This window comes from Gopherus flavomarginatus, chromosome 3 (assembly GCF_025201925.1).
Source record: "Gopherus flavomarginatus isolate rGopFla2 chromosome 3, rGopFla2.mat.asm, whole genome shotgun sequence".
Taxonomy (NCBI): Eukaryota; Metazoa; Chordata; order Testudines; family Testudinidae; genus Gopherus; species Gopherus flavomarginatus.
This window is the reverse complement of record NC_066619.1, coordinates 231,738,936-231,765,273: the sequence shown is the minus strand read 5'-3', so window position 1 is coordinate 231,765,273 and position 26,338 is coordinate 231,738,936. Positions and strand designations below refer to the sequence as shown.

Genomic DNA, 26,338 nt, shown 5'->3' with positions numbered 1-26,338 from the left:
CAGTGTTTAAACAGTTAGAGTTAAAAGTAACAATGCTAGTGAAAACATCTAGGGTACATGCACAAGTTCTATATAATTTTGTTTGCCAAAAAGCATAATTTTTCCAAATTGCAGACCAGTTAAAACACTCTTAGCAACATCTGTGATTAACTATGGCTCTAGATATAGTTCTTAGCCTAGAGTGGAAAGGCCTCACTGTAAAGGTATAGGATATAGGGACCAAGTTATTTCTATGGGAAGGGCTCAAAGTATCTGCTTTTTGGGGATAGGGGAAAGGTAGGGAGAAAACAAAACAAAAACAAAAACACCTCAATGAAGATCTCAGAGTTTTCCCTAAATCATCTCTGACTACAGCAGGAAGGGCCAGGCTGGCATGGAATGGTACCAATCATTCCTCACACTTCCATTTGTGGGCGGGCACTGTTTGGTTCTGTAAGAGGGGCTTGCTGCCCTCTTCTAGGTGAGACAGAAGATTGACATGCAGCAAGCCCCTCACTACACATGCGGACCTGAGCTTGCTGAGGAACAACATAAAGGCCCAATCTTGCTCTCATTAAAATCGCAAGAGTCTACTGAAGTTTAAGGTAAGAAGCAGGCCCTGGACCTAACTCATATGCTCATTAGGCAAAGCACTTAGCTTTAATCTGTTACTTACCAATAGCAAGCTTAAAGTGAAAACCTTATTTAAATGCTTTGCTGAATTGGGGCTTTAGTTCTGAGGTTATGTAAAAGCAGCAAAGAATCCTGTGGCACCTTACAGACTAACAGACGTTTTGGAGCATGAGCTTTCGTGGGTGAATACCCACTTCGTCAGATGCATGTGGTTATGCATCTGAGGTTATGTATCACACACAACTAATAATACTTGAGTCAAAAAACTCTAGGTTTAATCACCATCTCTCAGTGACATATTTACCAGGGGAAAGGGGAGGAGAAAAGGGGGAAGACTTTTAAAAGAGAAAAATACAAGTTCAGAAAAAACAAATACAGTATTCACAAGCAACCTTAACACCAAAAACATTAAAAATGTCTAAATTAAGTTTCTGACATACATATGAAAAATCTAAGGTACAGTAAACATTTGAAAAAAGTGTGTAAGTTCATAAAGAGTTTTGTGAAAGGTGCTCATTTTAGCCAATTACTACCTGGTCGTTGAGAAGTATATATTTTGTTATCTGTAACATTAATTAAAAAATACATTAGTTATGAAGGGGCAAAATGCATTGTAAGTGTTCTTTATAACCCACTGATTTCATGATAAAAACCATTACATTCAGTAACCCATACAGTACTGTTGGAAAGCAGTAGACTAATCGTTGGAAATGCAACTTAGTTTATTTCTCATGAAAACTCATTCCTCCATTCTTTTGCAGTTTTTACAGTACTCTATTGACATAACAAATCATGCCGCTTACAAGCTAAGCAAAGTGTTATTTTACTTTAGATTCTACCTGGAAGGCCCATGTATGAAAACACATTAGCTTAGACCACAGAATTTTTAAGTATTTATATTGAAATAAAATAATGAAATGACAGAGAAAGTTAGCAACTTTGCAATGCAGGTCTAATCATACTTTCTAGGTTTGTAAATATCACAACTAGTTTTCCCTGTCATATCCCAATGACATCTACTAAAAGCATTATGTTGGGCTTCAATATCCTTAATATCAAATTAGAGAGGTTTTTCATGAGATATCAAGTGAGAGGTATAGTATTTCCCTGAGTCTTCTGTTTTTAAGGTTACATGCTACAAAGATAGTGTTCACTGAATATGGACACATTAGATGTAGATACATAGCTTGAATACAAAGGCCTATTAACAACAAAAGCAAAAAACAAACAAAAAAACCCAAACACTAAGCACATCTCCTGTTCTTTACAACATAATATTCCACAAAGTACTAGATAACAAATCATTGGAAAGCCATTTAACTCTTCAGAATTTGGCATTTTCTTCAAAAAAAGCAAACTTCACATTTTTCTTTTGCACTAAGACTGTTTGATCACTAGAAATTATTCTGTATGATTCATGAACTGTATCCTAAACTGGTTTTTAAATAATTTACCAATCTTGTGAATAAGCCTTAAAAAAAAACCAATCAAATAACTTCCTTGACAAGGTTAAAACAAAAAACAAACAGTTTAGCCGGGACAGCTAAGTAATCCAAAAGACTGGGTGGTTTTCGCATTACATCCACGAGAAAAAACCCAAATAATAAAAGGCACGATTGTCCATGATTTTTATTTTATTTATCCAAGTACTTACATTATATGATTTTCATCATCATAAACTTTATAGAAAGTCTGCAGAGACATTTTTGGAACAGCAATTAGACATCACTAGCTTTAAGTGGCTTGCTAAATATAAGAAGATGCTATGCACTGTTAAGTACAACATACTTCTCAATTCAAAAAAACTACATTCAGCAATGGTACTTGGGCATTAAAGTCACCAGTCGAGCTCTACTGGGTATTCCCCAGTAAGACATGCTGTACAGTGGCCAATCTTTCTAACACAAGACTTATTGGTTTTAAGGCTGTTTTGATTTTCTTGCCTTGCTTTGATACTTTCTTGTACAGAGGATACCAACCCTTCCACAGAAAGATAAACCACACTGTCCGCTCCTAGGGAAAAAAAATAAGACAATGAATCATTAAAAGCTACACTAGTATTAAACAAAATAAAAAGGATCTTGAACATGTAAGTCATGTTAGATGGGTTCTCTCCCTGTAGGTCACCTCCCACACAAGGGAAAGACCATAAAACAGGATTTTATGGGATCACAATCACCTTTTCCTTTCCATATTACTAAACTGGAGTGGGCTCCCTTGTTGGCTAGATAAGAGGTGGCAGTTCTGGTATGAAAAAGACCAAAAATCATAATGTTACTCATTTTGTCAAAATGGAAACTAAATCCAAGCTGTCCATTAAGACTCTGAGCTCATTGCTATTTCAGGGAGGCAGTGTGCTTTTATTCCAGGTTCTCCTGGGAAGCAGCCACACACGTAGCTGTTTCACGCTTTGTCCCATGACTTTTGTTCTTTTTGCTGTACATGGCTATTGGGCCTTTGAGATAATGCAGTAAGTGGTTCACATGAATGCTCTAGCAGCAGGAGAGTGTTTCACCCTCATTTTATCATTTTTGTTAATTACATTGTGAATGGATATTAAAATATAATGCTTTATTTGTGCCATCACAATTAATGCCATGGGGGGAGGCTTATTAAAAGACTGACTTCATTGCTCCTTCTGTCTAATCTTAAAAACACTAAAAAAAAAAACCAAACAACTATGTTTAAAGGCTTTTAATTACAGCTGTGTTTTTAAACTGGAAAGTTTTTAAAATCATTGCTACAGCACAATATTATATATGATAATAGACACACCCATTCACAAGCCATTACTGAGCACTATTGCTACATCATGATAATGCACATCTGTTATTTGCAATGGCACAAATAATAATTTAGGCATTTGTTCTCTTCTTTGTTCTGTAGCAAATATTGCTCACTGTAAAGATTCTAATATACATTGCATTTATTTTGTTTAAACCTTATGTAGTTTTTAAATGAGATGCCTTCAGATCAAGAAAAATAATTTACACAAATTCTACAATTTGAGTTTCAAGCAAAGCCAGCCAACATTTATAACTTTAGTAAGAATATTATATTATGCTTAAAATTTTCATCATTACTTTGTCTTCAGCTTATCTTCCTGAAATTTTGCATGCCACAGCTCAATCCAGGTAGACTTTTTCTGGGAAGTTTGGCAAGAATCAAAACAACTAGAACTTTGAAGATATAGTATTTTGAAAGTGTATATGGAGCAACAAAAGAATCCTGTGGCACCTTATAGACTAACAGACTTATTGGAGCATAAGCTTTCGTGAGTGAATACCCACTTCATCAGACACATGCCACTCTGACCAAGTGGGTATTCACCCACGAAACCTTATGCTCCAATACATCTGTTAGTCTAGATCTGTAAAAAGCAATAAAGAGTCCTGTGGCATCTTATATAGACTATCACGGCTACCCCTCTGATACTTTTTAAAAGTTATTTGAGTGTTCTATATATTGTAAAGGAAGAACTATAAACTGCATCAGACAAAACATACAGCTGGTATCCATGTGATCTGGTGTGAGCAGTTAAATGAAAAATTCAGTAGCTCTGTTTTTTGGGGAGGCGGGGGGAGAAGAGAAGAAGAGCGGAGTGTGTCCGTTTTTCCCCCACTGAAAATTTGTGATCATGTCTATTCCTTATGACTAAAAATATTAAGGGGGGGGGAGGGAAGGGAGGAAAGAAATTATAGCATTTACCTATGTATTTTGCAAGGTCATGAAATTCAGGTTTGTTGGCAATGAGTTCTTCTTTTGTTGGAATATTTATTCCCATGTAACAAGGAAATTTTATGGGAGGTGAAGCCACACGGATGTGCACCTGAAAGAAAATGCATGTTCCATATTACATTGCTAGTAAAACTTGCATCTTGATAAAAGTAATTGATTATAACATTAACTAATAGCAGACATGAAAGTCCAACCCCCTGTAAAGTGATCAGCAAAGGCAAAGTCCTGCACCTACTTAGAACCCCACTGACTTGGGGCTCTGCATGCATATAAGGATTCACTGTATGCATTACATTTGAGGAGCAGGGCCTTCGGTCTCTCCAGACTCCAAAATATCAATAGAGGTAAAGAGATTTAAGAAGTACCATTATTAAAAGCCTTCAAAACAGCTTCTTAATCTTCAAATAAAGCTATTTTGTCTTCGCAACTTTAAAATCTATTTTTAATAGAAAAGAATTTTAAAAGTGTGAGTAATCCAATTTAAATTAAACAGAGAGATATTCATGGTAATAAAAATAAGCACACATGTAAATGTTCCCAGGCTTTGTGCCTAGGTTGTGTCTACTCATTTACAGCTTTGGTTAGACAAAGCACATTTGCTTCTGTGACACAGACTAGCACATTGATTTATATATGAAATAGAAAGAGACAAATAAAACCAGAAGCAATAGTTTGCTTGAGATTTAGGACAAATGTCTATTTACCTAAGAAGTAGGATTAAAAACAATACCACAGTAGAGATATAAGTAGTACAAAGATAAAACTATCAGTGTGGAGGCTATATCTAAAAATCAGTTTCCTATTCATTCTTGATTTGTCAGTTACATCTTAGGCCATGTCTACACTACCACTTTTGTCAGTATAACTTATTTTCGCTCAGGGGTGCGGAACAAAACAAAAACAAAACCCTACTCCTGAGCAACACAATTACACCGACAGAAGCATTGGTGTGAACAGTGCTATGTTGGCAGGAGAGCTTTTCCCATTGACATAAAAAACCACTACTCGTGCAGGTGGTTTTATTATGTCGACAGGAGAGCTCTCGCCTATAGAATGCCCACACAAGTGATCTTACAGCAGCACAGCTCCACCAGTACAGCTATGCCACAGTAAGCTCACTAGTGTAGAGGCACACTTAGCTTAAAATAGAGCAGTACCCTCTTTTACTCCCCCTGCATTTAAGTTTTTCTGATGCAGATTTTCCTAAGATCAAGGAATCACACAAGAAACTTTTCACCCAATTACCTTTGATACATATTGTCATGCATTTGTCTTCTTTGTTTGTATTGGCTCTCTTTCTACCACACCTTGTAAGTGCATTAAGAGAAATATTCTGAGGTGCACCTGAAACATTCCAACTTGTGTCTCCATCAAGTTTCCCTTTACATCTGCTGAAAGTAACTTACCTCCTTAGCACCAGATTCCCTGAGCAGCTTTATTATGGGAGAGATGGTATTGCCCCGCACAATAGAATCATCGATTAGCACAATTCTTTTGCCTTTAAAGTTGTCAGATAGGACTCCAAATTTTTTTGCCACTCCTAGCTGTCTTAACCGCATGTTTGGTTGAATAAAAGTTCTTCCTACATATCGATTTTTACAAAGTACTTCAACATATGGCAGCCCACACTACAAGCAAGAGACAATTATACACACAGTTAAATAAAATAAAGATTAGGAATAGTAAAGATTTTGAAGATGACCTGCAGATTAGGGCTAATCAAAGGCCTTTAGCTTGACCAATGTAGTGGCAACAGGGCACTGGTGCAGCATACCACAGTATGAAACCCAGTTCACAGAAGACCCACATACACTATCTGATGGGAGGAAAACACCAAAACTATCTTTACGGTAAAGGAGAGTCTAGAGTACTTCACAGAAAGTTAGAAACACTGGCAGGGAGGGGAAGAAGTCAATATTAAAAATAATCCATCCACAATACCTTTTGTGCATAACCTAGTGCTGCTGGTGTTGCAGATTCTGGTACCGTGCTAACCAAGTCTGCTTCCACCGGTGCTTCAACAGCAAGTTGCTGACCGCATCTTCTCCTGACTGAATACACCATTTGACCTATGGACATTGAGGGGATTAGAATTATTTTCTTTTATGTAATTATGATTTAGCTTTCAGTTTGCACAGTACAGGAAATTCTACAGTAATTTTTAGGTATAGTTATTTGATAGGAAAATAGGAAGCCTCTGTACAGCAATGAGAAATATTCACCACCACAAGTCATCTTACACCTTTCATCACTTCCCATAATATCCATGTTGCTTTCCGGCCACCATGAGGACCAAATCTTTCTTGCCTTATTCAGGTGATTAGTCCCACTGACAGCAGCAGAACTATTCACTTCAGCAAGACAAGCAGGATTTGAACATGAATTTTTATTCTCTCCACATACTGTTTTTGTTCTTGGATCAAATGGTTCTGCTAAGTAGCTTTATATTAACACAGAATAGAATAGAGGCTTGTCCTATGAGAGCTTTACCAAGGTAGTGATCACAGGACAAAGCTGATAGCTCCATGTACTCTGATAATATACAGAACTAAAAATTTAATTAGAAAGAAGCATCCACAGGAATGGTTGCATCTTGTAAGGAAAGATGGTAAGATAAGCCACATTGCAAATGCTATAATAAGTCCTAAATATTTTTTAATGTAGTCTAAAATGATAAAATAGTATATTATCTATTCATAGATTTTAAGGCCAGAAGGGACCACTAGATTATCTATTTAGACCTCCTGAATAACACAGGCAACAGAGTTTCATCCAGTCACCCTGGTACTGAGTCCAATAACTTGTTTGACTACAGCGAATCTTCCAGAAAGGCATCCAGTGCTATTTCAAAGACATCAAGAGATGTACAATCCACCACTTTCCTTAGTAGTTTGTTCCACTGCTTAATCACTCTCGCTTTTAAAAAACTGCACCTTATTTCTACATTGAATTTGTTTGGCTTTAACTTCCAGCCATTGGATCTTGTTATGCCTTTCTCTACTAGATTACAATGACCTTTAGTTCCTGGTTTCTCCCCAGAAAGGTACTTGTAACACAGTAACTAAGTGTGAACACGTCTCGATCTTCATTTGAGAAGTTAAACAGATTTCACTCACTGCAAGACCTTTATTTTCAGTCACGGAATCATTTTTGTGGCTCTTCTCTGTACCCTCTCCAATTCATCAACATCCTTTTAAAAATGTTCTCACCAGATCTGGATGCAGTATTCTAGTATTGGACTCATCAATAATGTACACAGAGAAAAATCTCTTCCTTCCTCCTTCCTACTCCTGTTTATACATCCAAGGAGCGCATTAACCCCTTTTTGACACAGCCTCACAGTGTGAGCTCCAGGTTAAGTTTTTTGTGCACTGTGAGCCCTCAATTGTTTTCAGAGTCACTACTTTCCAAGATACAGTCCCCCATTTCAATAACACCTGCATTCCTTGTTTACTGTAGTTTATCTTCAACAATTTGGGGGCTCATCCAGGATCCACAGATGACTCCCCTGAACCGAAGGACCGCGGACAGTCTCCTCCCAAACCCTGGGCCCGCCTAAGAGGTAAGAGACCTTTTGAAATCTCTATTGGGGTTTGGTGGAAGACTGGCCCGTAGGCTCAGGCTTGGGGTAAGTCACAAGCTGGATTTGAACTTTTATCCGCCAGACAGGCCTGACGCCCTTTTCTTTGGGTTCGGTTATCCGGATACCGGTCCGGATTTTGTTGGTCCCGTTTGGCCATCGGGATCTTGGTAGGTCTAGATACCAGTCTGGCACCTGGTTGTTCCCTGGGAAACGTCACTGGAGGTGACGAGGTAGCCGGCAGCCCACGGACCGTGCTTTCGGTCCGGAGAATCCTGATCCGCGAATATTGATCAGGGGTCCCTTCCAACCAGGTTGGTCGGGACCCGGGCAGGTTTCTTGCCCTGGCGTCTGTGCCAGGAACGTGCCTGTTTGAGTGTGAAGGCCGTGCGGCCGGTGTGAGTGACAGCTGTAGGAAGACGCCCCGAGTCTCCTGCGAAGTGAAAGCTTGTGACCGGGAGTGCCTCGAAAGCAAGCCCCACAGCTAAGCTTGGAGAGACTATGGAACCCTGACTGGCAGGCCTTGGTAAGGGGTTGACCAGTTGGGGTGCGTGCATGCTTCCCCGTTCCTTTCCCTTTTCCCCTTCCATATCCCCAAGACCCTGTGACCGCTCGAGTACTGTCATTTAAAGGACCACGGGGTCCCTTTCTTTGCCCCCCCCCCCCAGAGCCATAAGCTCCTTTCCCTTCTCAGAGAGAAGGGGAGCCTCAGGAAACCGCACCGCTGACTCGACAGCTGCAGAGGCACCGTTGGCTTCAAGGCTGGTGCTCTGGACTGAAGAAAAAGTGTGCGGGGACCACTGGCTCTCTCATAGGCCCGCCCCCCCCCACCACTTTCCCTGTAGGTCTCCCGCCGTGGTGCAGGTCCACGGAAACCTACTCCCTTTCCCCTGCCAAGGGCAGGTTTGAAGGGCCATCAGTGTTAGAACCGTGGCAATCCAAGTAAGCATTCCCTGTGTGAGAGGCTTGAATGAAAGAGAGCTGCGGTAAGAATGGAGGCTGAAGGGTCAAAAGACATCCCAGTCCCACCTAAGGGCACGCCTGCTGCTTATATGTATGTAAATTATAGTCTGTCGACGTGTAAATATTTACAGAAGTGGAATTGGTATACCAGAGATGATCCGAAACTGCAGTTTCCCCTGGAGGGAAGTTTCGACCTTGACAGGATCGTGCACCTGCAAGGTGCGCTTCTTGCCAACATCGTGCCACAGGGACAGTTCAATGTGTATTTTAATCGGTATAAAGAAACAGAAACATGGTACTGCACAATGAAAAGAAATATATCCAATTCCTGTGTTATGAAGGTTATTTTGTGTCTGTCATAGGTCGGGGCTGGAACCCCACCCCAAGGTAGGAGCCACTATGGACCCCAGGAAATTGAGTGACCCTGGTGTGGCCCTAAAAATAAGGTTGGCCAGGGCTCCCGTCAGCAATAGGCAGACAGTGAAGAAGCCGTAAAACTAGCTGCCAGTAATTGGAGCTAAAAGACTGTAGGTGTGAATGCTGGAATGATTATAAGTTACACCCTGAATAATGGTGACAGGGGCGAAAGGGCACACGGTAAATGTGATGTATTTTGTACGTTTTGTCCACTGTGATAGCCCGTCTGTTAAGTGTTTTATATTTAGCCCTTTGAGGATGCCTGTCAGCTGGGTTGTAATTGTCTGCCAGGTATCCATGATGGGGGCAAAAGGGAATCTAAGCAAATTCCCATGCCAGAGAAGGGCACTCCCGCCGCATACATATACTTAAATTATGGTCTTGGGAACCGGGCAGAGAGCTGCTGCCCAGCTCCCACAGCCCCAAGGGTAAAGAATATCAAGTGCCCTAAGTATTAAAAGCCCTTATATGTATCCCTCAAACAGTGTTTCCCCATATTAAGGAAATGTTCCCCTTGCGCCAATTCCCAGGCATTGGTGCTTCGGGTCAGGAGACCTTGGTGTCTGTGCATGCATCCTGATCTCCCACAGAACTGTATAATTTAATTAAATTGGAACAGTGAATGTTCCTACCGCCCTGACCGCTCCACCAGCGGTAGGGGTGGGCAACATTCTTGTGCCCCACTCCACCTTTTCACCTCTGACCGTTTCTGTTGGTCCTTATGTGCTTTCCTCCTCAGTTCTTGTTTACTTGATGATCTTTTGGGAAAAGATTTGCTGCGTAAATTAAATTGTACAATCTGTTGTACCTCAAATGGTGTGTATCTGGATGTGCCTGATCCCGCTCACAATGAGGTCCTGGCAGTTCTTCAGAAGGACACTCTAAGGGAGAAGACCGACCCCAGCCCTTCCTCGTTGCAACAGGAACTGCTGGTTAAGGTCTCTCCCTCCCTGTGGGCATTGTGAGCCGATCATGCCGACTAGGTTGAAAGTTGCCTGAACCCAGCAGGACCACTTCCCAAAAGTGTAGTGAAACCCTCTATCAAACTACACGGAGGAAGGAATTTTACTGTGCTGTTCATACTGTTGTTCTCCCTATCTTTCCTGTTGTCTGTAGCCCTGCTACTATCCTTCCTTACAATGCACCGGTGCTAAGGGGTTGTTATTGCCTCAAGGGAAAATTATATTCAGTCCGGACATAAAGGAAACAATTATTAGACAAGATGCATCTAGATGTAATGTATGTATGTAAAGAGGTGTGCATAAATAGATAAGAGGGGGTTTAGTCAAAAAGCCCACCCTCCCGGTTAAATTGGTAGTGAAATAATGCCTGTGCCCATGGGAAAAATAATACAGCAAGAAAAAAGGATCGGGCCCAAACAAACAGCCACCACGGTTTAAGGAAGTTAGAAAAAAAAAAAGTTAAGTTAACTCTGTAGTTACTGGAGAAAATTAAGCAGTAAAACTAAGTACAAATGTTAAAAGAAGGTGTTATGAAAAGAAAAATCTTGGGTTTTTTGAGAATGTTTGTGAATAATCAGCAAAAGGTTATTTAAAGTAAAATCATTTGACTATGGAAAAGTTAATCACATTTGCTAAAGAACACTCCTGGTGAGTACAATCTATGTTTTGTAATAAATTGGTGTTGTTTTGGGTTGTAAAACCAAAAAAATATTTTTGCCAGAACACAAAACTAAACAAGAAAACAATCCAAAGTTGTGGCTGCAACAGGGCAGTCAAGACCAGGAGAATGGTAAAAGATTTAAATCTGATTTGGTAACAAATAGCAGATAGAAGCTGTAGTAAGTACCCCACACTAAGCCTTAAGATGGCTCTGTGTAATCAACGGTCATGTTGCCAAAGGGAAGCCAAAATGGAGTGTGTTTTCCATTTCAGATCAACATGTATTCAAAGGCAGAAGTTTAAAAGGTAGAAGCAATTAAAACGTAACCTGGCTATAAAACAGATACAGGAAAATATGGGGAGTAATTTAAGTAATTCGTCAGTTTTGCCTACAGTCAGCAAAAATATTTGTAAAAATGATTTTATTCAAATGTTTAAATGTTGTAATTGCAAGACTTGACCTTAGACAAGGTCACAGACCCCATCCCTTGGACATCAGAGGCTAATGAGGCTTTCACTCAGGTTAAGCATGTTCTGGCCCGAGCATTAGCACTGGGCCTCCCGGATTATAAAAAACCCTTTACTCTCTATTGTCATGAAAAGGAGGGGATGGCCCTAGGGATCCTCACGCAAACCCATGGAAACAAGCAGAGACCCGTTGCATATTTTAGTTCCTCTTTGGACCCAGTAGCTGATGGCTTCCCTCCCTGTCTTAGGTCTGTGGCTGCTGCGGCGGCCCTTGTAGAATCTTCCACTACCCTTGTGCTGGGCAGCCCCTTGATTATTGCGGTTCCCCATGCTGTTATTGCTCTCCTCACTAAGGGGAAAACTCAACATCTCTCTAACTCCAGGCTCACTAAATACGAGATGCTTCTTTTGAATGCATCTAATGTTACCTTAACTAGGTGTCCTATGCTTAACCTGGCCTTTCAGTTGCCCGCAGGGGGGATGGTAAACCCCATGACTGTCTAACAGTAACTGCTGGCCTCTCTTCTCCCAGACTTGATTTGCAGGGCACTCCTCTTCAGATTTCTGAGTTATTTTATGTGAATGGCTTATGTCTTAGGAACCCCTCGGGCCAGCTTGTAGCTGGCTATGCAGTTTGTGCCCCCCACAGCCCGGTGGAAGCCTACTGTTTTCCAAAGGCCAGCTCTGCCCAGGTGGCAGAACTGGTCGCCCTTACCAGGGCCTGCTCCATAGCTGAGGGCAAGTCTGTTACCATCTATATGGATTCCAGATATGCCTTCGGGGTGGTGCATGATTATGGGCAGCTCTGGCAATATAGAGGATTTCTTACCTCTGGAGGAGTACCCATTAGTCATGACCCTTATGTTAATGCCCTTTTATCTGCCCTTTAGCTTTAGTCTGCAATTGTTGTTGTTAAATGTTCTGCCCATCAAAAGCCCTGTAATAATGTTATGCGCGAAAATGTCCTGGCAGACACTGCTGCCAGGCAAGCGGCCCTTTCTGGGTCTCCAGCTCCCTCTGAAATTTTTTGTCTTTGTATGCTGCAACCTCTTTCTCCAGCTGCGTCCCCTCGTGACCTGGTGCTTTTGCAAGAGTCAGCATCTGAGGAGGAGAAGGACGGTTGGAGACGAAATGGGTGTTCTCTACACCCTGAGGATGCCTTGTGGCGCACTCCAGATGGTCGCCTGGTTGTGCCCCGGGCTTTGCTCCCCTACCTTGCTCGCGTGGCCCATGGTTTGGCCCGCGTGAGCAAAGGAGGGATAATTGCATCAGTGGTATGGCTTTGGTATGCCCCAAAATTTTTGATCATGGCTCAACAATATTGTAATTCTTGCCCTATTTGTCTGGCACACAACAGTGGAAAGCCAGTCTGGACTAGACCGGCAGCTCATCCCACTCCATGGGGACCCTTTGTAAATACTCAGATTGACTTTATAAACATGCCAAAATGCTGCTCTTATGAGTATGTGTTAGTTTTAATAACGTATTTCCTTGTAAAAAGGCAAATGCCAAAACTGTTGTAAAACTTTGGCATACCTGTGAGTAGCAACAGTGAATGTGATCCTAATTTTACTGGACAAAATTATAACTAAGTCATGTGCAGCTTCACAGATCCAGTATGGCCAAATGCCCTTAGAAGGGCACTTCCAATTAAAAAACCGCACTCAGCCCTCATAAAATTTCTACCAGGGCACCCAGTGTAACTACCGACAGTGCCTTGCTGGCTTTGGCTCAGATGGACATTCATTTAATAAATGGCACAATGTGTAATTATTGCCAGGCACTAATGAAATGTGTTAGGTCTTTTTATATATAGTAGCTCTGCCGCTCGCTGAAACCAGAAGACTGGGTCTACATGGAGGTCCACCAGCGAGGAACTGCCCTGGTCCCATGCTGAAAGACCCTTATCAAATCCTGTTAATTACCAACACCGCTGTGAAGTGCCAAGAATTGACTACTTGCCCATGTTTCTCACTGTAATGGCTCTCCGACTGATAATCTGTCTATCTTTCCTTCTGGCATTGTTGCTCCTTCTGGACGGCAGGAGTGAAAGACAAGGTAAAAGAACTCTCAACTTCTCCTTTGTCTGCTGACAGACCCACTGTGCCTTGTTAAAAAAACAACCTCTCCACCTGAGAACATAATAAAGCCTCCAAGCAAGCAAGGTGACTGTGCTAGTAACCTCTCCCTTGCGGCCTCACTGCTGGACAGCTAAGTAAATTAAGACTACGAAATCTCGAAGAATAGCTTGCAGAAGCTAGCCAAAACTACCTGAAAATGAAACTTTTAATGTTCCTTAACCTCTCCTCCTTAATGAACTTGGGGTGGGGATGGGAAAGTAATATTTTTCTAAATATTAGCCAATCAGTAGCCTCACTAGTAAACAACCAAACATATACCTCCAGGACTTGCCTGGCCACGGGAATATTTTTCTGTTTAGAGGCTATTCCAGTAACCAACAACATAGCCTGTACCCTGTTATAGTATTCCCCCGCCCATATGACAAATCTAGAGGCCTCTTAAAAAAAAAAAAAGTTATCCGAGTGTATAACCAACAGTTATGGTATGGTTCTTCTAGGAAAAGAAACCCTGGAGGGTTCAGATGGACCATACTTAATTGCAGGCTGGGGACTATCAAATTTACCTTGCCCTTATCCCACTTCCAGATCACTGCTACCTGCCCAAATTGCTCCCGAGGGGCTGCCCTTGGGTTAGTACAGCAGCAGACTTGGGGTGCATCCTCCCGCCAAAGGAGGGTTTTAGCTGGCTCCTTGTAGGACAGGAAAAATAGTGCCGCCTCTGTTTGGAATATTTACAAAAAATCAACAGCATGATAAAAAATTGGGCCAATTGGAATAGGCCATAGGGCTTATTTCCAGGGCACAGGTAAGCGGTGTCCAGGCTGGTGTAGGCAAATTGCGTGTTGTCTCCACTCTTCGTGCCTTTACCCAAGATTTACTAAAAATAATCTTAAGCATCGCTGAGGCTGGAAAGGTATTGCGGTGGGATCGGGCCTGTTCCGAGATGCGGGTTTACCTGAATGACCAGCTAATGGCCATTTGGAGTGATCTTGAGCACCAGGCCTGGCCCACTGCCCTTACAAATGCCTCAGGCTTACCATCTGATTTGTGGCCCTGGAGGCACACTTAAAGATCTTCTGGATGGAAATGCCGGTGCTCACAGTGCTCCTTCCAGGCCTATGGGCCAGTGAAAGAAGTGTGGGCTCCCACATACCAAATCCTCCCAGATCCTTGGGAAGGTTGTATGTGGGACTGGGTCACCCACCGGGATGTATGGGAAGTGAGGCCGCCCGATGGCCCTAACCATTTCTTGATTGGCACCCCAGAAATAACACCTAATATTTGGATAGGATTAGAAAAATCAATGGACCTCCCGGCCGTTTGAACCCCCACAGCTTCAGTGTATTCGAAAACTTAAGCCAAAAGAAATTGTCACTATTAATGATCATATATTTGTTGGGAGGGTACCGGACAGATAACAACCATTGATGCACAGTCACTTATCCAGGCTAATAATGGCTGTGTCTATGTCAATAATGCTATTTTGTGGGATGTACACTTTCATCTGCACACGACCTCAGGAAATCATGTCGTCTGCTGGCCCGCCGATAAGAATGTGCAGGTGAGCCGCCAATTTCAGGTGCCATTTAATTAGACCACTCTGGTCCCTGATCGATTCCACAATTTACTCTCCCTCCTACCGGAGGTCCAACAAATCTCTGAGCTGCAAAAGCAAATCCACCAGCTCCAAAACATGTACCAGAGTAAAAAAATACCTTTCAGACAGCCTATAAAGTTTCAACTCTTTGCACTAAGTATAACGCCTTGTGTTTTATAACCAAAACCTTCCAGCAGCCCCAACCCCACCACATTATCACCTGTGGAGTTACAACAGTTTCTATATTAATCAGTATATGCTTCTGCTGCTGTTGTTGCAGACAATGTTTCCCCCCTTGTTGTTCCCCTCACCAGTCACCTACTCCAAAGGTAACCTCCGACCAAGTAGCCCTAGTCCCTTTTAGGGAACTGGCCTGCCAAACGCCAGATATACCCACATATGAGGAAACGGCCTCAATCCACGAACAACAAGCAACCAGTAAAAATTAAAGATTTAATAAACATCCAAGTTTAAAAATTTGATGCCATAAAAGGCATCAAAAGGAGGGAATGATAGGGAACATAACCCCCGTCTCGTTAGATAAGCTTTGCAATTGTTTTTTCAGGCCCCTATATGCAGGCCTCAGGCTTTAACTAAACCAATGCTAAATAAGAACAAATTTGTTTATCAGCATATTGAGCACTGGGGCCTGAAGAAACTGGGGTGTGAAGAAACAGGATATGAAACACTGACAAGAGAGGGACTGGGAGGAGGACAAGGGGTCCCTTGGGTGCCAGCTCAGCTTTAGGCAAGTATAGTGTGGCAAATATGGCTTACTTAAGGTAACCGCAAGGAGGGGTTACAGAATGACCAGCGCAATCACTGCCAAAAAACACATGAAACATGTTGAAATAGCTTGCTGATTTGCAATATTTTATGCCAGATACAGTAAATATTAATCTTAATTTGCAGTGTTAGCAATATAACCCAAGTATGGGTATGTTTATGTGCGACTTTTGCAGTTTTAACCTTTATAAGCTTGGTAAAAATTGTATGGGACAGAGCAGCCTGCCTCTTATGTGGGGTCTATGCTGTCTCTCCCTGCATATATGCTAGTATGAAATAAAGGTGCCTCAGGCTGTCTAATCTAAAATCAACCGTGTGGTCGATTTTCCACAACGATACCTTCAAAAATGCTGTCGGGCCTTGCAAAATAAACATATTCAAAGATACAAAATGCTGATGGATCTCCTTCAGGTCTTGGCACAACATCCAGTGTTTGGACATCATATCTGGATATCTTCACAATCTCCCCGGGGAGGACTTCACGATAATACCTTGAAGAGATATTTGCAATATTCAGAAATTTCCATACACCTGCATGTTCGTTTTAGCATATAAACAAAACCATATTCTGCTAAACCAGTCAACTTTTTGATATTCAGCAATTGCAAAATATTAGATTATTATTTTAAAGTTGACACTTTGGCACCTAGCACTGGACTTTAACTGCACTAATCTTGCATTAGTGCTGGCACACTGGCAGCCTGCTTTAGTACCCAAAAATGTAAATTTCCAGTCTTAGCACTAAATGATTAAGGACATCCTCCCATCACATCAAGCAGTCTAGAAGACACTTAAATGATTTATGTATATTAGTCTCAGTTACAAATGTAAGACAGAGTCAAGTCCTGGCCATCAAGAGATGAATAAACTGGCTCTTAATTTAGTCTTGACTATGAATTTAGTCACTTTTCTATGAAAGCTGAGTAACACAAATCATCCCATAAATTCAAATGGCCTGGAATGAGGAATGTAGTCATAAGAGCTGTCACAACAGTTAGTAACTAGGGTCATGTCAGTATCAAAATAGAAGGTGGAAGGCAGCTGCAACTGAATAAGGGCAAGATTATTGGAATATAGGTCTGCTGTCCATATACTTAGATTGTATCTTTTCATAATTAGAACAAAAATTGAAGCTGGAAACTTAATAAAAATGTAAGCTCTGAGACTGCATTAGGAAACATATTCCTAGTTCTTCTATAAGTTGATCTTCTAACTACCGTTGTCTAAGTATACTGCTTCAATTGACACTCCTAGAGGAATTCTGTGCCACTGCGCATGTACTAGAATTCATGTATGGCACAGGATTTTTTTTTCTCTTTTTCCCGCAAAAAAAAAAAAAAAAAAATAGCTTTCTGCCTGAGAACTGCTGCAGTTCCAACTTTCACCCATCAGAGGTCGCTGTGGCGCCAGACCAGCCAGCTGCTTTCATCCTGCCTGCAGAGCTGTTAGGACTGACAGAGCGGGGCATGTGGGGCTGCTGGAGGAGGTGGGGTGGGGGAGAACGGGACTGGGATTCAGAAGGGCAAGTGGGGGGGACTGGTATGTGGGCTCAGGAGCTAGTGGGAGTGACAGCTTTGAACCAGGGTCTGAATGGGAGAGGTGCTGCAGGGCCACATGGGGATGGGAGCAGATGTGCCTGACTGAATGAGAAAGGCTTGAGACTCCATGGGGGAGGCTCCCTAACAATCCCTCCCTCCCCCCCCAAAATCACATTCCATACTTCTCCCATCCACACCCAACAACCTTCCAGATTCACTCTTCCTCAGCTCCTTCATTACCCCTGGAATCCCTCAAGCCTATGCACTGCTTCTGAGGGATGCAGGAAATAAGTTTCTGTACTGTAGTTTAAACAAATTGCTCAAAGTTCTGTATTAATATGCTAGTAAGGAATCTATTTGTTAAAAAAACCAACCACATTACCTGAATCTTTTTTTTTTTTTTTTCGGTCTGTATTGTTACAGACATACTTGCTGACAGGTATTTTGAAATAAAATTACAAAAATTAATTGAAACTAGCATTATTATATTGTGTTATTTTGACAACTAAAATAAATATGAAGAATTTTAAAATATTGTGCGCAGAACTCCCCAGGAGTAAATTGACTTTAGTTATCCAATTAACTGCATCCTAACCCTAGAGGTTAAATGGCAAAAAGAACCAGGAGTTCATTTCCAAAATACTTAGATTTTCAATTTTACTAAACATGAGTCAAGATATGTATATCTGAGTAATGTTGAAAAATATTCACTGCACATATCACACACCAGCAAGTCTTAAAACAAAGATTAAGTGACTCTGATGAATGCTGGAGATGTAATTTAGAAAGGGATGCATACTCATTAGCCAGATACTAGAATTAGTGGGCTAGCTGGTAACACTGAAAAAGCCTGGGATATATATATAGTGCAAAAAGGCCCCCGTTGATGATCATCCTTAGCAGAGGTATCTCAGTCTCAGAAGGTGGGTCCAGAGCAAAGCAACTTTTGTTAAGGAAAACAAAGATGGTACCATCAGTTAATTATTGGTACACAGATATGACAGAAGTCACCACAGAGGAGCGTATGTTGTTTCTATAACATCTCACAAATGTAATAGATTGCTGAAGTTCAGATACACGTTATTGGTTTCCAGTTTTTGCTCTGAATTTATTTTTACTTCATGCAGTTTTCGCCTTGTTTTTCCACTTTAAGGGGACACAATTTTACTTACCAACATAACACTCAATTAGTGGCAGATTTGTTAAATGTCAGATTTGCAAGTTAACTGTACATTCCTCATTATAGGAATAAATGTGATTTTGACGACTTCACTGCAGTTTATTTTCACTGAAAATTAAATGTTTTTGCATAGAGAACATTTCTCCTGTTTCTTTTTTAACTATATACAGAGCTTGTCTTCACTACAGTTAACTCCAGTATTGTCCCAACTTGAATTCTGCCTGCACATAAAGACCGATAATTTGAGTGTGGTGGAGCTTTCAACTGAAGTGGCTAGCCTATCAGTAGGTATAGGCTGTAGTTTGAGTCAACACAACCCATCAGCTGCTAATGCAACCACTCTGTAGTTGGAATATTATTTTACATTGTGGCTGCATTCACTTTGCTAAGCTAACTGAAAAGGCGTTAACTCTATAGTGAAGAGATACCCATACAGTCTTCTTTGCAGATGACTTCTGAATATACTATTGCCATATTTATTTAAGTCCATAAACTGACAGATGGAATCTTTTACACTGTATGTATCTCTATTCACTGTTTAAAGTGTTTACAGAGCATCTTGTATGGGAAGGAACTTACTGTGCACCAATAGATAAAAAGCTGCAGGATTCAGAGGAGACCACCCATCCTTCTGTTTCACTGTTTTTCTTCCCTGTAATAAAGTTTTTAATTATAGCTACATTATCTTTACAGTCCTTGGAATGACCATCACTAAATGTGTTAAATCTCTGTAGCAGTACTGGCCTGTTACACTTTGTAATCATGTATTTGGGCAAGTCAAATAGTCACCATTTCTGAATAGAAAGTTTGGAATCGAAAGTTGCTGTAACATTTCATGAAAAACTATTCTTTGGAAACATTATCTAAAACTTGTCCTTGAGAGATCAGAAGAGCCAGTTCCACACAGTGGACAATTCAGAGAAATAAATTCCTTATCTCCGCATGACTTCCCTCCCCCTCCCCCGCTAATTCCATCTCAATAGATTTTGAGGCCCTGGTGTATACACATGCTTTTTGTTTAGATAAGAAATTCCTTACTCTCCATATATCAAGTGGCTGCTCCAATGTCAATAAAAGGGTGCCCTTGGACTTTAATGGGCATTCACTGGGCCCAAAGTGAGGAGAATTCTCAAAGATAGGCAAATGAAAGGGAACAAATGGGCAGATCAATAACATAACAGGATACAAACACTAATATATTTGGACATTGTGAATATTTTCTAAGAGAGTCCTCTTTAGAAAATTCTCACACACACTCCCCCATGCCATATCGATTTATTTAGACAAAGAATGGATTTGCACTTTTTTCCTGCAGTTAAAAATGTCAAGTTCCCCCATCTTACAGCACAGTAGGTCTGTAAGGCTTTTCCTTGAAAATCACTGGTATCACTCAGGGCACTGAGATGGGAAGGCATGTATAATTTTCCTTTGGGATTATCTTCCACGAATGACTAGATTTTATCCCAACTCAGAACATTTTGGTTACAAGAACATGAAGAGCCTTTATTCATATTCCCATATTTGGGTTTTTACCCATAATATGTGGGCAAGGGGGTTTCCCAGCTCCTCCCAGAAGAATCCCTCCCCCCAAAAAAATTTTTTTTTCCTTCAATAAAACAAATAAGCGCCAGTAGCCCAATGCTTATAAGTGACCCTACAACAAAAGGAGAAGAAATAGGCCTTGTATCCAGCCATCCTCACTTTTCTCCCAGGGCAGAGGGGAGAAATCTCTCTCCAATTATCTCTGCTGCAACTGGGCTGCCTCTCTTTGCTGCTGCCATGGGGGAAGAGGGATTAACTATTGTCAAGAAAGAAGAGGTGCTTCCGATTTCCTTTAAAATGTGTTCCTACCATCGAACGGGGGGGACGGATAGCTCAATGGTTTGAGCATTGGCCTGCTAAACCCAGGGTTGTTCAATCCTTGAGGGGGCCACTTAGGGATCTGGGGCAAAAATCCTGCTAGTGAAGTGGTCCTGCTAGTGAAGGCAGGGGGCTGGACTCAATGTGACCTTTCAAGGTCCCTTCCAGTTCTAGGAGATAAAATATAATAATTGGAGATATACTTAACTGTATTTTGTGTTTTATAAATCAACCAATATTGGGATATTACTGCATCCGATGTTCAGAGAGAGCGCAACATTTTAAAGAAAAGTCTTTCAACTGCATGAACAGTTTTCCCCATTAAATGCATGATTTCCCCATTAAATGCAAATCTATTATTTATACAGCTTTGAAAATGTAAACATACTTATGGCTGGTTACCCAGTCTTCACATAGGATTTACCTTTTCCACTCATACTGCCTACTGAAATGAGACGACCAATGCAAAGTGGACGATTCCCATAGGGATCACGTACTGCATAGATTATGTCTTTATGCATCATTAGTAGTGAATATGAAGTAGGGGTTTCATTCATTAAATTTTTGATTCTGAAATGAGATTAAATAAAAACACAATGGTATGTTATAGATGGCTGTATTCTGTTACTTACTACTGCTGTATTTATACTCAGATAATATTCTTATTTTTAATTCCAGCCCCTCACCCCTTACCTTGCCACCCAGTCTGGGGTATCATCATTCTCTAGTGGAGGTGTGAATGCCAGCAGCTGGGTGATCAACTCGCTGTCAGAACTGGTCGATAGTCCCACACCATGTCTCATCAGCTTTAAGAGACAAAATATAGTGTTATCAGTCTATGAAACCACTGCACCATTTTTAGTTTAGCAAGAGTTATGTGCCCTGAAAAGTTGTTTTAATGTAACAGTCACTAAGAACCCAAAGCACGTGGTAAATATTTTTGACCAAGGAGCTGGTGCACAACATTGGCTCATATACAATGACACTCTGAACTGCATCCCTCACCTGTCTTTTCACAGCTTTGCATTACCGGTGACCAAAGCATAAAGCAAAGCTGACATTCCCTAATATCCACTGTGCTACACAGGGTCTGGGGATTTTGTCACTTTCTCATTGCTGCTTACGCATAGTGAACTGAAGCAGGGCACAAAGAACAGGTGACAAGAGGAAGCACAAGTAAACAGTGAAAGAAGAAATGACTGAAGAGAGAGTGGTGTGGGGGAAAAACAACCACCCAAGATGTGAGATACTGAATCTGACTTATGGTCCTTCTAGTCTGGTGTGCTCAACATACACTGCATACACAGCATTTAAGGGAGAGGAGAACCTGCAAAGTAACTAGCCTACTATTCATGCCTGTTTAATGCTTTACACTGGATGATTCCTACCTCATCTTTATAGATCTTGCATCCTGAAGAATAAGACTAGATATTTTTACCATTATCACATTTACTGCTATGCTTGACCATAAAATTAACCCATCATTTTGAAACCAGTCACAATATTTGTCTTGGTACATTCTTACAGCACTGGTGGCATCCACAGATTATGCAGAATGTAGTCAAAGTACCATTACCTTTTCCAAGTCATAAATTTACAATTCTTTGATGTAGTAGTATGTTCCCTCGTTCTTTGAACAGAGTTAAAAGAGAAGCATCTGTGGTTTTAATTTTGCTCTGCAACACGTCCCCTTCTTTACCGGCTACGATATCCAATTTTTGATTGTCTCCTTATGTGTTCACATCACCAGAAATTACTATTTTCTATTACTTTCAATATCCACTATACCTTTCTCAAGATGATGACAAAAATAGATGATATTGCAGATGAGGATATGCCAATGTATTAGATGATATTTTCTAAGCACTCTTTGCTTTTTCCAATGACTGCCATGCAATGGGCAGATTCAAACTGAGCTATTCATAACTGCATCTGGATTAGTTTTCCTATTGGATCAACATTAACACAGAACATAAAAGAAAAGTAGATTATCCCCCCTACCGTGGGAGTTACAAATTAAAAAACTTTGTTTCTCAGTGCACCGCCCAATCCATTAGTTTGGAGTATAGAGTTCCTCACCATTCTCTTCAGTTTTCAACGACATAAGGGATTGTGTGTCAGCTATGAGATGTGACCAATTTTTTGCCCATTTCTACCTCCTACTCATTAATAAATTATACTGGAAAAACCAGGACTGATTCCTACCTTTCTTCTGAGTTGTTTAGCATTTATTAATTCACCATTGTGCGCCACAGCAATCTTCCCATGAAGAGTTTCTACAACGAAAGGTTGGCAGTTCTCTAATTCAGAGATTCCTGACGTGGAATACCTAGTGTGGCCAATTCCGAGATTTGAAACATACAGCTTCTTCAGACTGTCTTCACTGAACACATGATTAATAAGACCCATTCCCTTGGGGAACAAAAAAACAAAACAAATACGTATTTTATTGTTTTCAGCAACACATTCATTATGCCAGCACCTTACAAGCAGAAATCAACAACAACAAGAAAGAAAAAAAAGCTTCTCTTTAGAGAGCAGATCACAGGACAGGGGACCACCACAAGCAGTGGTCATGGGGGCAACTGGTTACATCAAGATAATACACAATATAAGGTGGATTTTGTTTGGAGCATATTTTGTTTTCAGATAGACTGTCCCCAGTTACCACTCAATAAGAAAATATCCTTAGAAGAAAATTTGGGAATACTGTATGCATTTATATTCAAATGTAATTTAAAAGCTTAACTGGCTTTATTTTTTTAAACGCTATTTTAAAGTTAAAAGATCAACTACATTTATTCTTTAATGCTATTTAGAGAACACTATAAAACAAAAATATTTCAATACAGTATATTCTGTGCTTTTCTTACTGAAAAATGAGATGATACATTTAATCACCCACACCATAATGAATCTGTTTTTACACCAGCTTCAGGTAAGTCCCCATTATTTGTAATTCTGACCACTGCTGTGACTGGTATTCTTAACCTGAGAGAACCAGAAAACTCTGTTGAAAAGTCTTCACGTATCCAAGTTGACTTCTAAGGCAGAAATGAATCAGAACTTTTATAGATAGGCCCCAGGAGATCCTAGCATATTCAACAGCCAAGGCAGTGCTCCTGTTGGCGACAAGCATTGTGAGAGAGGAACTAAAAAGCATGCAGGGTCTAAGTAATTAAGGTATGAGACTGGGAAATCAGGTGCTCAGATTTCTATTCTGAACTCTGGCACAGACTTTTAGTGACCTTCAGAAACTCTCTTCATGTGTCTAAATCTCTCTCTCTCTCTCTCTCTGTCTCTCTCTCTGAAATGGGGATGATATTTACTTCCCTGGAGTGTTGTGAAGATTAATGAATTAAAGAGCTTTGAACACCTTGGAGGCTCAGAAATTATGTTTGAATCTGATAATTAGAAGAAGAGATGTTACCATAAAACAGAATTTCAATGTAAAAAGTAAAATGCTACTGTAGCAACAGATAAATACAAGGCAAGGTAAGAAGAGTAAGCTCTAGCCTACACACCAGGCTACGCTTGTTTAACTAAGGCCATGTCTGCATTATAGCTGTTACAGCACCACAGCTATGGCACTGCTGTAGCCCCAGAGTGCAGATGTTTCTTTCATCAATTAAAGAGGATTTTTCAGTTGATGGAGTTCCTCCCCCTCACCATCACCCTGACTACATTTACACTGGGAGTTAGGTTGACCTAAGTACAGTGATCAGGGCACAAAATTTTTCACAGCCCTGAACAATGTAGCTCGGTTGACCTAATTTATGTGTAGACCAGATCGAACAGTGTGGCTTTAGACCAATTTAGTTACATCAGTGCAGAACCCTGCATAGACTCTTAATTTAAAATGGTCTGAGGGTCAGGTCAGTAAATTCGTAAGTGCAAGCTAACCAGAAGTAAACAATTTAAAACTAATAAAAGTATGTTCTACAGGAATTTGCACCCGTTTAACTGAATGAATTTTTAAACCAGAACAACTTGAAGGGCACAAACCAATGAATATGGTCTTGACCTTGAAATTTTTGTTTTTAAATAGTGACTGTAGAATTTAAATACTGTAGCCAAGACATATCCCAAGGATAACAGAAATCATATTATGCAACTGCTGTGATATCAGAGCTTTTTGAGATGATGCAGTCATCATATTTAATTCTTAATATGGATGTGCTCAAATATTCTCCGCAGCTCTTATGGAATCAATATAAAGTATTATAGTGTCTGCTAAAGGAAGTGCTAACGGTAGAAGTGGAAATCTCCCATAACCTAAAAAGAAGTGGAAGCTCAAAACAAGAACAGGGTCCTAAGCAAGAGTATGAATTCGAAGTGCTAAAGGATAGGAAGAAAAGTAGCATTAAAAACAAAAGGCTATGAGATACCTCCTCCTCTCATCTGTTATTGGAGTAAGCAAAGATTCAGCTGATGAACTGGCTCAGAGAGCCTGCATCAGTGCAGGATTCTCACTCCTGGATTTTGTTTCTCCAGTGTGAGCTAAGTAGGAAACTCTCATGCTCTATCTGAAGGACTTGTTAGTGTGAGAGCTCTGTCCTGCTGGGCACGCTCCCACCTCCTGGGACTCGGACCCTTCTGGCACTGAGGTCAGTGAAGGACATCTGGGCAAAACATAGTTTTAACTGACACAGCTCCAATCCCTAGGTTCCTTCCAGGAGGGTAGTTGGCTATCTTGTATTTCACTTCCTGACATCAGCTCAGTGTAAATACAGGAAGTAAATTCTCTAGAGCACTAAGTGCTTTGGCCTAAGACCTTTTGGGGCTTTGGCCATTTTAGGCCTGTTGGCATCCTCCAGGTTTCTATGAGGCTGGAAATGGATGGAGGATTTCCCTCCAGTCTCTGGATCTATTAATTTTTGTGTGCAGCATTCAACTCTTCAAAGCATCTGCCATGATACTTACTGAAGCCCAAGTCAGTCATAGGTGCCTCTGCTTCCAGGCATTAATCTGTAGCTAATTTCACGGATTATGTTTTTTTGTGTCTCACTCTTTTCCCTCCATTCCACTAGAACTCTGCTGGTTTCACACATCAGTACCTAGAACTGCCAGCACCAAACCCTTTCAACTCACCAAAACTAACACTTTAGCAGAAAGGGGCTCTGGTGCTGACAGCTGAACAGACTGCTTTTTTCTGGAGTGAAACATTAATTGCAGTGTTGTTGGAGCTGTGCTTGTCACAGGATATTAGAGAACAAGGTGAGTGAGGTAATGTATCTTTTATTGGCCCAACTTCTGCAGGTGAAAAAGACAAGATATTGCCTCATCCACCTTGTTTCTTTGAAAGCTTGATGTGGACTTGAAGGATAACCTGGTCAAGTTTTGTTTTTGATTTTTTTTTTTTAAACAAAGTTTAAAATTGCTCTATAAAACAGTAAGTTAAGGAACTGAACCCGGTACTCTTATGACAAATTCTTGGTATTTCCTGTCTCTTGCTTATTATTCCCATTTCCTGAAACAAGCAGAGACTCTCCTCGTGCACCCCAGGTAGAAATGTGTTATTTTTTCCCCGACTTTTCCTTTGAGTAAAAGAGAGAGAAATAAGGAGTAAAGACTGAATTTTTATGTAAAGACTAGATTTTTACTTCTTAAAAATGGCAACAAAATAGTAAAAAGTCCTTAAAATTCTACCTTGTGCACTTTGAATGTTTGGGCTGAGTCTCCATCACTTGTCACAATTCCACCACTTTCTTGGCCCCTGTGGACAAAATTAGCATAAATACTGAAGCATTCATCTAAACTATTAACTTGTAAAGCACAAAATAACAATGTGTGTTTAAAAATGTCTTAAGTGCTCTATTTTTATAGACTTATCAAAACTGTTTTTGTATGTTCATGTTGCACTTGATTATATAATATTTAAGGCTCAACCCAAAGC

General features: G+C 40.7%; 1 protein-coding gene across 2 annotated transcripts in view; it reads right to left on the bottom strand.

The window, feature by feature from the left end:
• Positions 1 to 2,223: 2,223 nt before the first annotated feature.
• The window catches only part of PPAT (phosphoribosyl pyrophosphate amidotransferase), a 69,470-nt gene continuing 45,355 nt past the window's right edge, over positions 2,224 to 26,338 (bottom strand). The window contains exons 2-11 of one of the 2 annotated variants that reach the window (XM_050947781.1): positions 26,092 to 26,158; positions 22,648 to 22,854; positions 21,136 to 21,248; positions 20,867 to 21,012; positions 19,162 to 19,234; positions 16,204 to 16,355; positions 6,292 to 6,419; positions 5,757 to 5,978; positions 4,321 to 4,441; positions 2,224 to 2,625 (exon numbers count right to left, since the gene is read on the bottom strand). In XM_050947781.1, coding sequence (XP_050803738.1) covers positions 2,450 to 2,625; positions 4,321 to 4,441; positions 5,757 to 5,978; positions 6,292 to 6,419; positions 16,204 to 16,355; positions 19,162 to 19,234; positions 20,867 to 21,012; positions 21,136 to 21,248; positions 22,648 to 22,854; positions 26,092 to 26,158 — 1,405 coding nt within the window. In that variant the 3' untranslated portion in view covers positions 2,224 to 2,449. The remainder of the gene's footprint in view (positions 2,626 to 4,320; positions 4,442 to 5,756; positions 5,979 to 6,291; positions 6,420 to 16,203; positions 16,356 to 19,161; positions 19,235 to 20,866; positions 21,013 to 21,135; positions 21,249 to 22,647; positions 22,855 to 26,091; positions 26,159 to 26,338) is intronic. The other variant, XM_050947783.1, reaches the window with a different exon arrangement.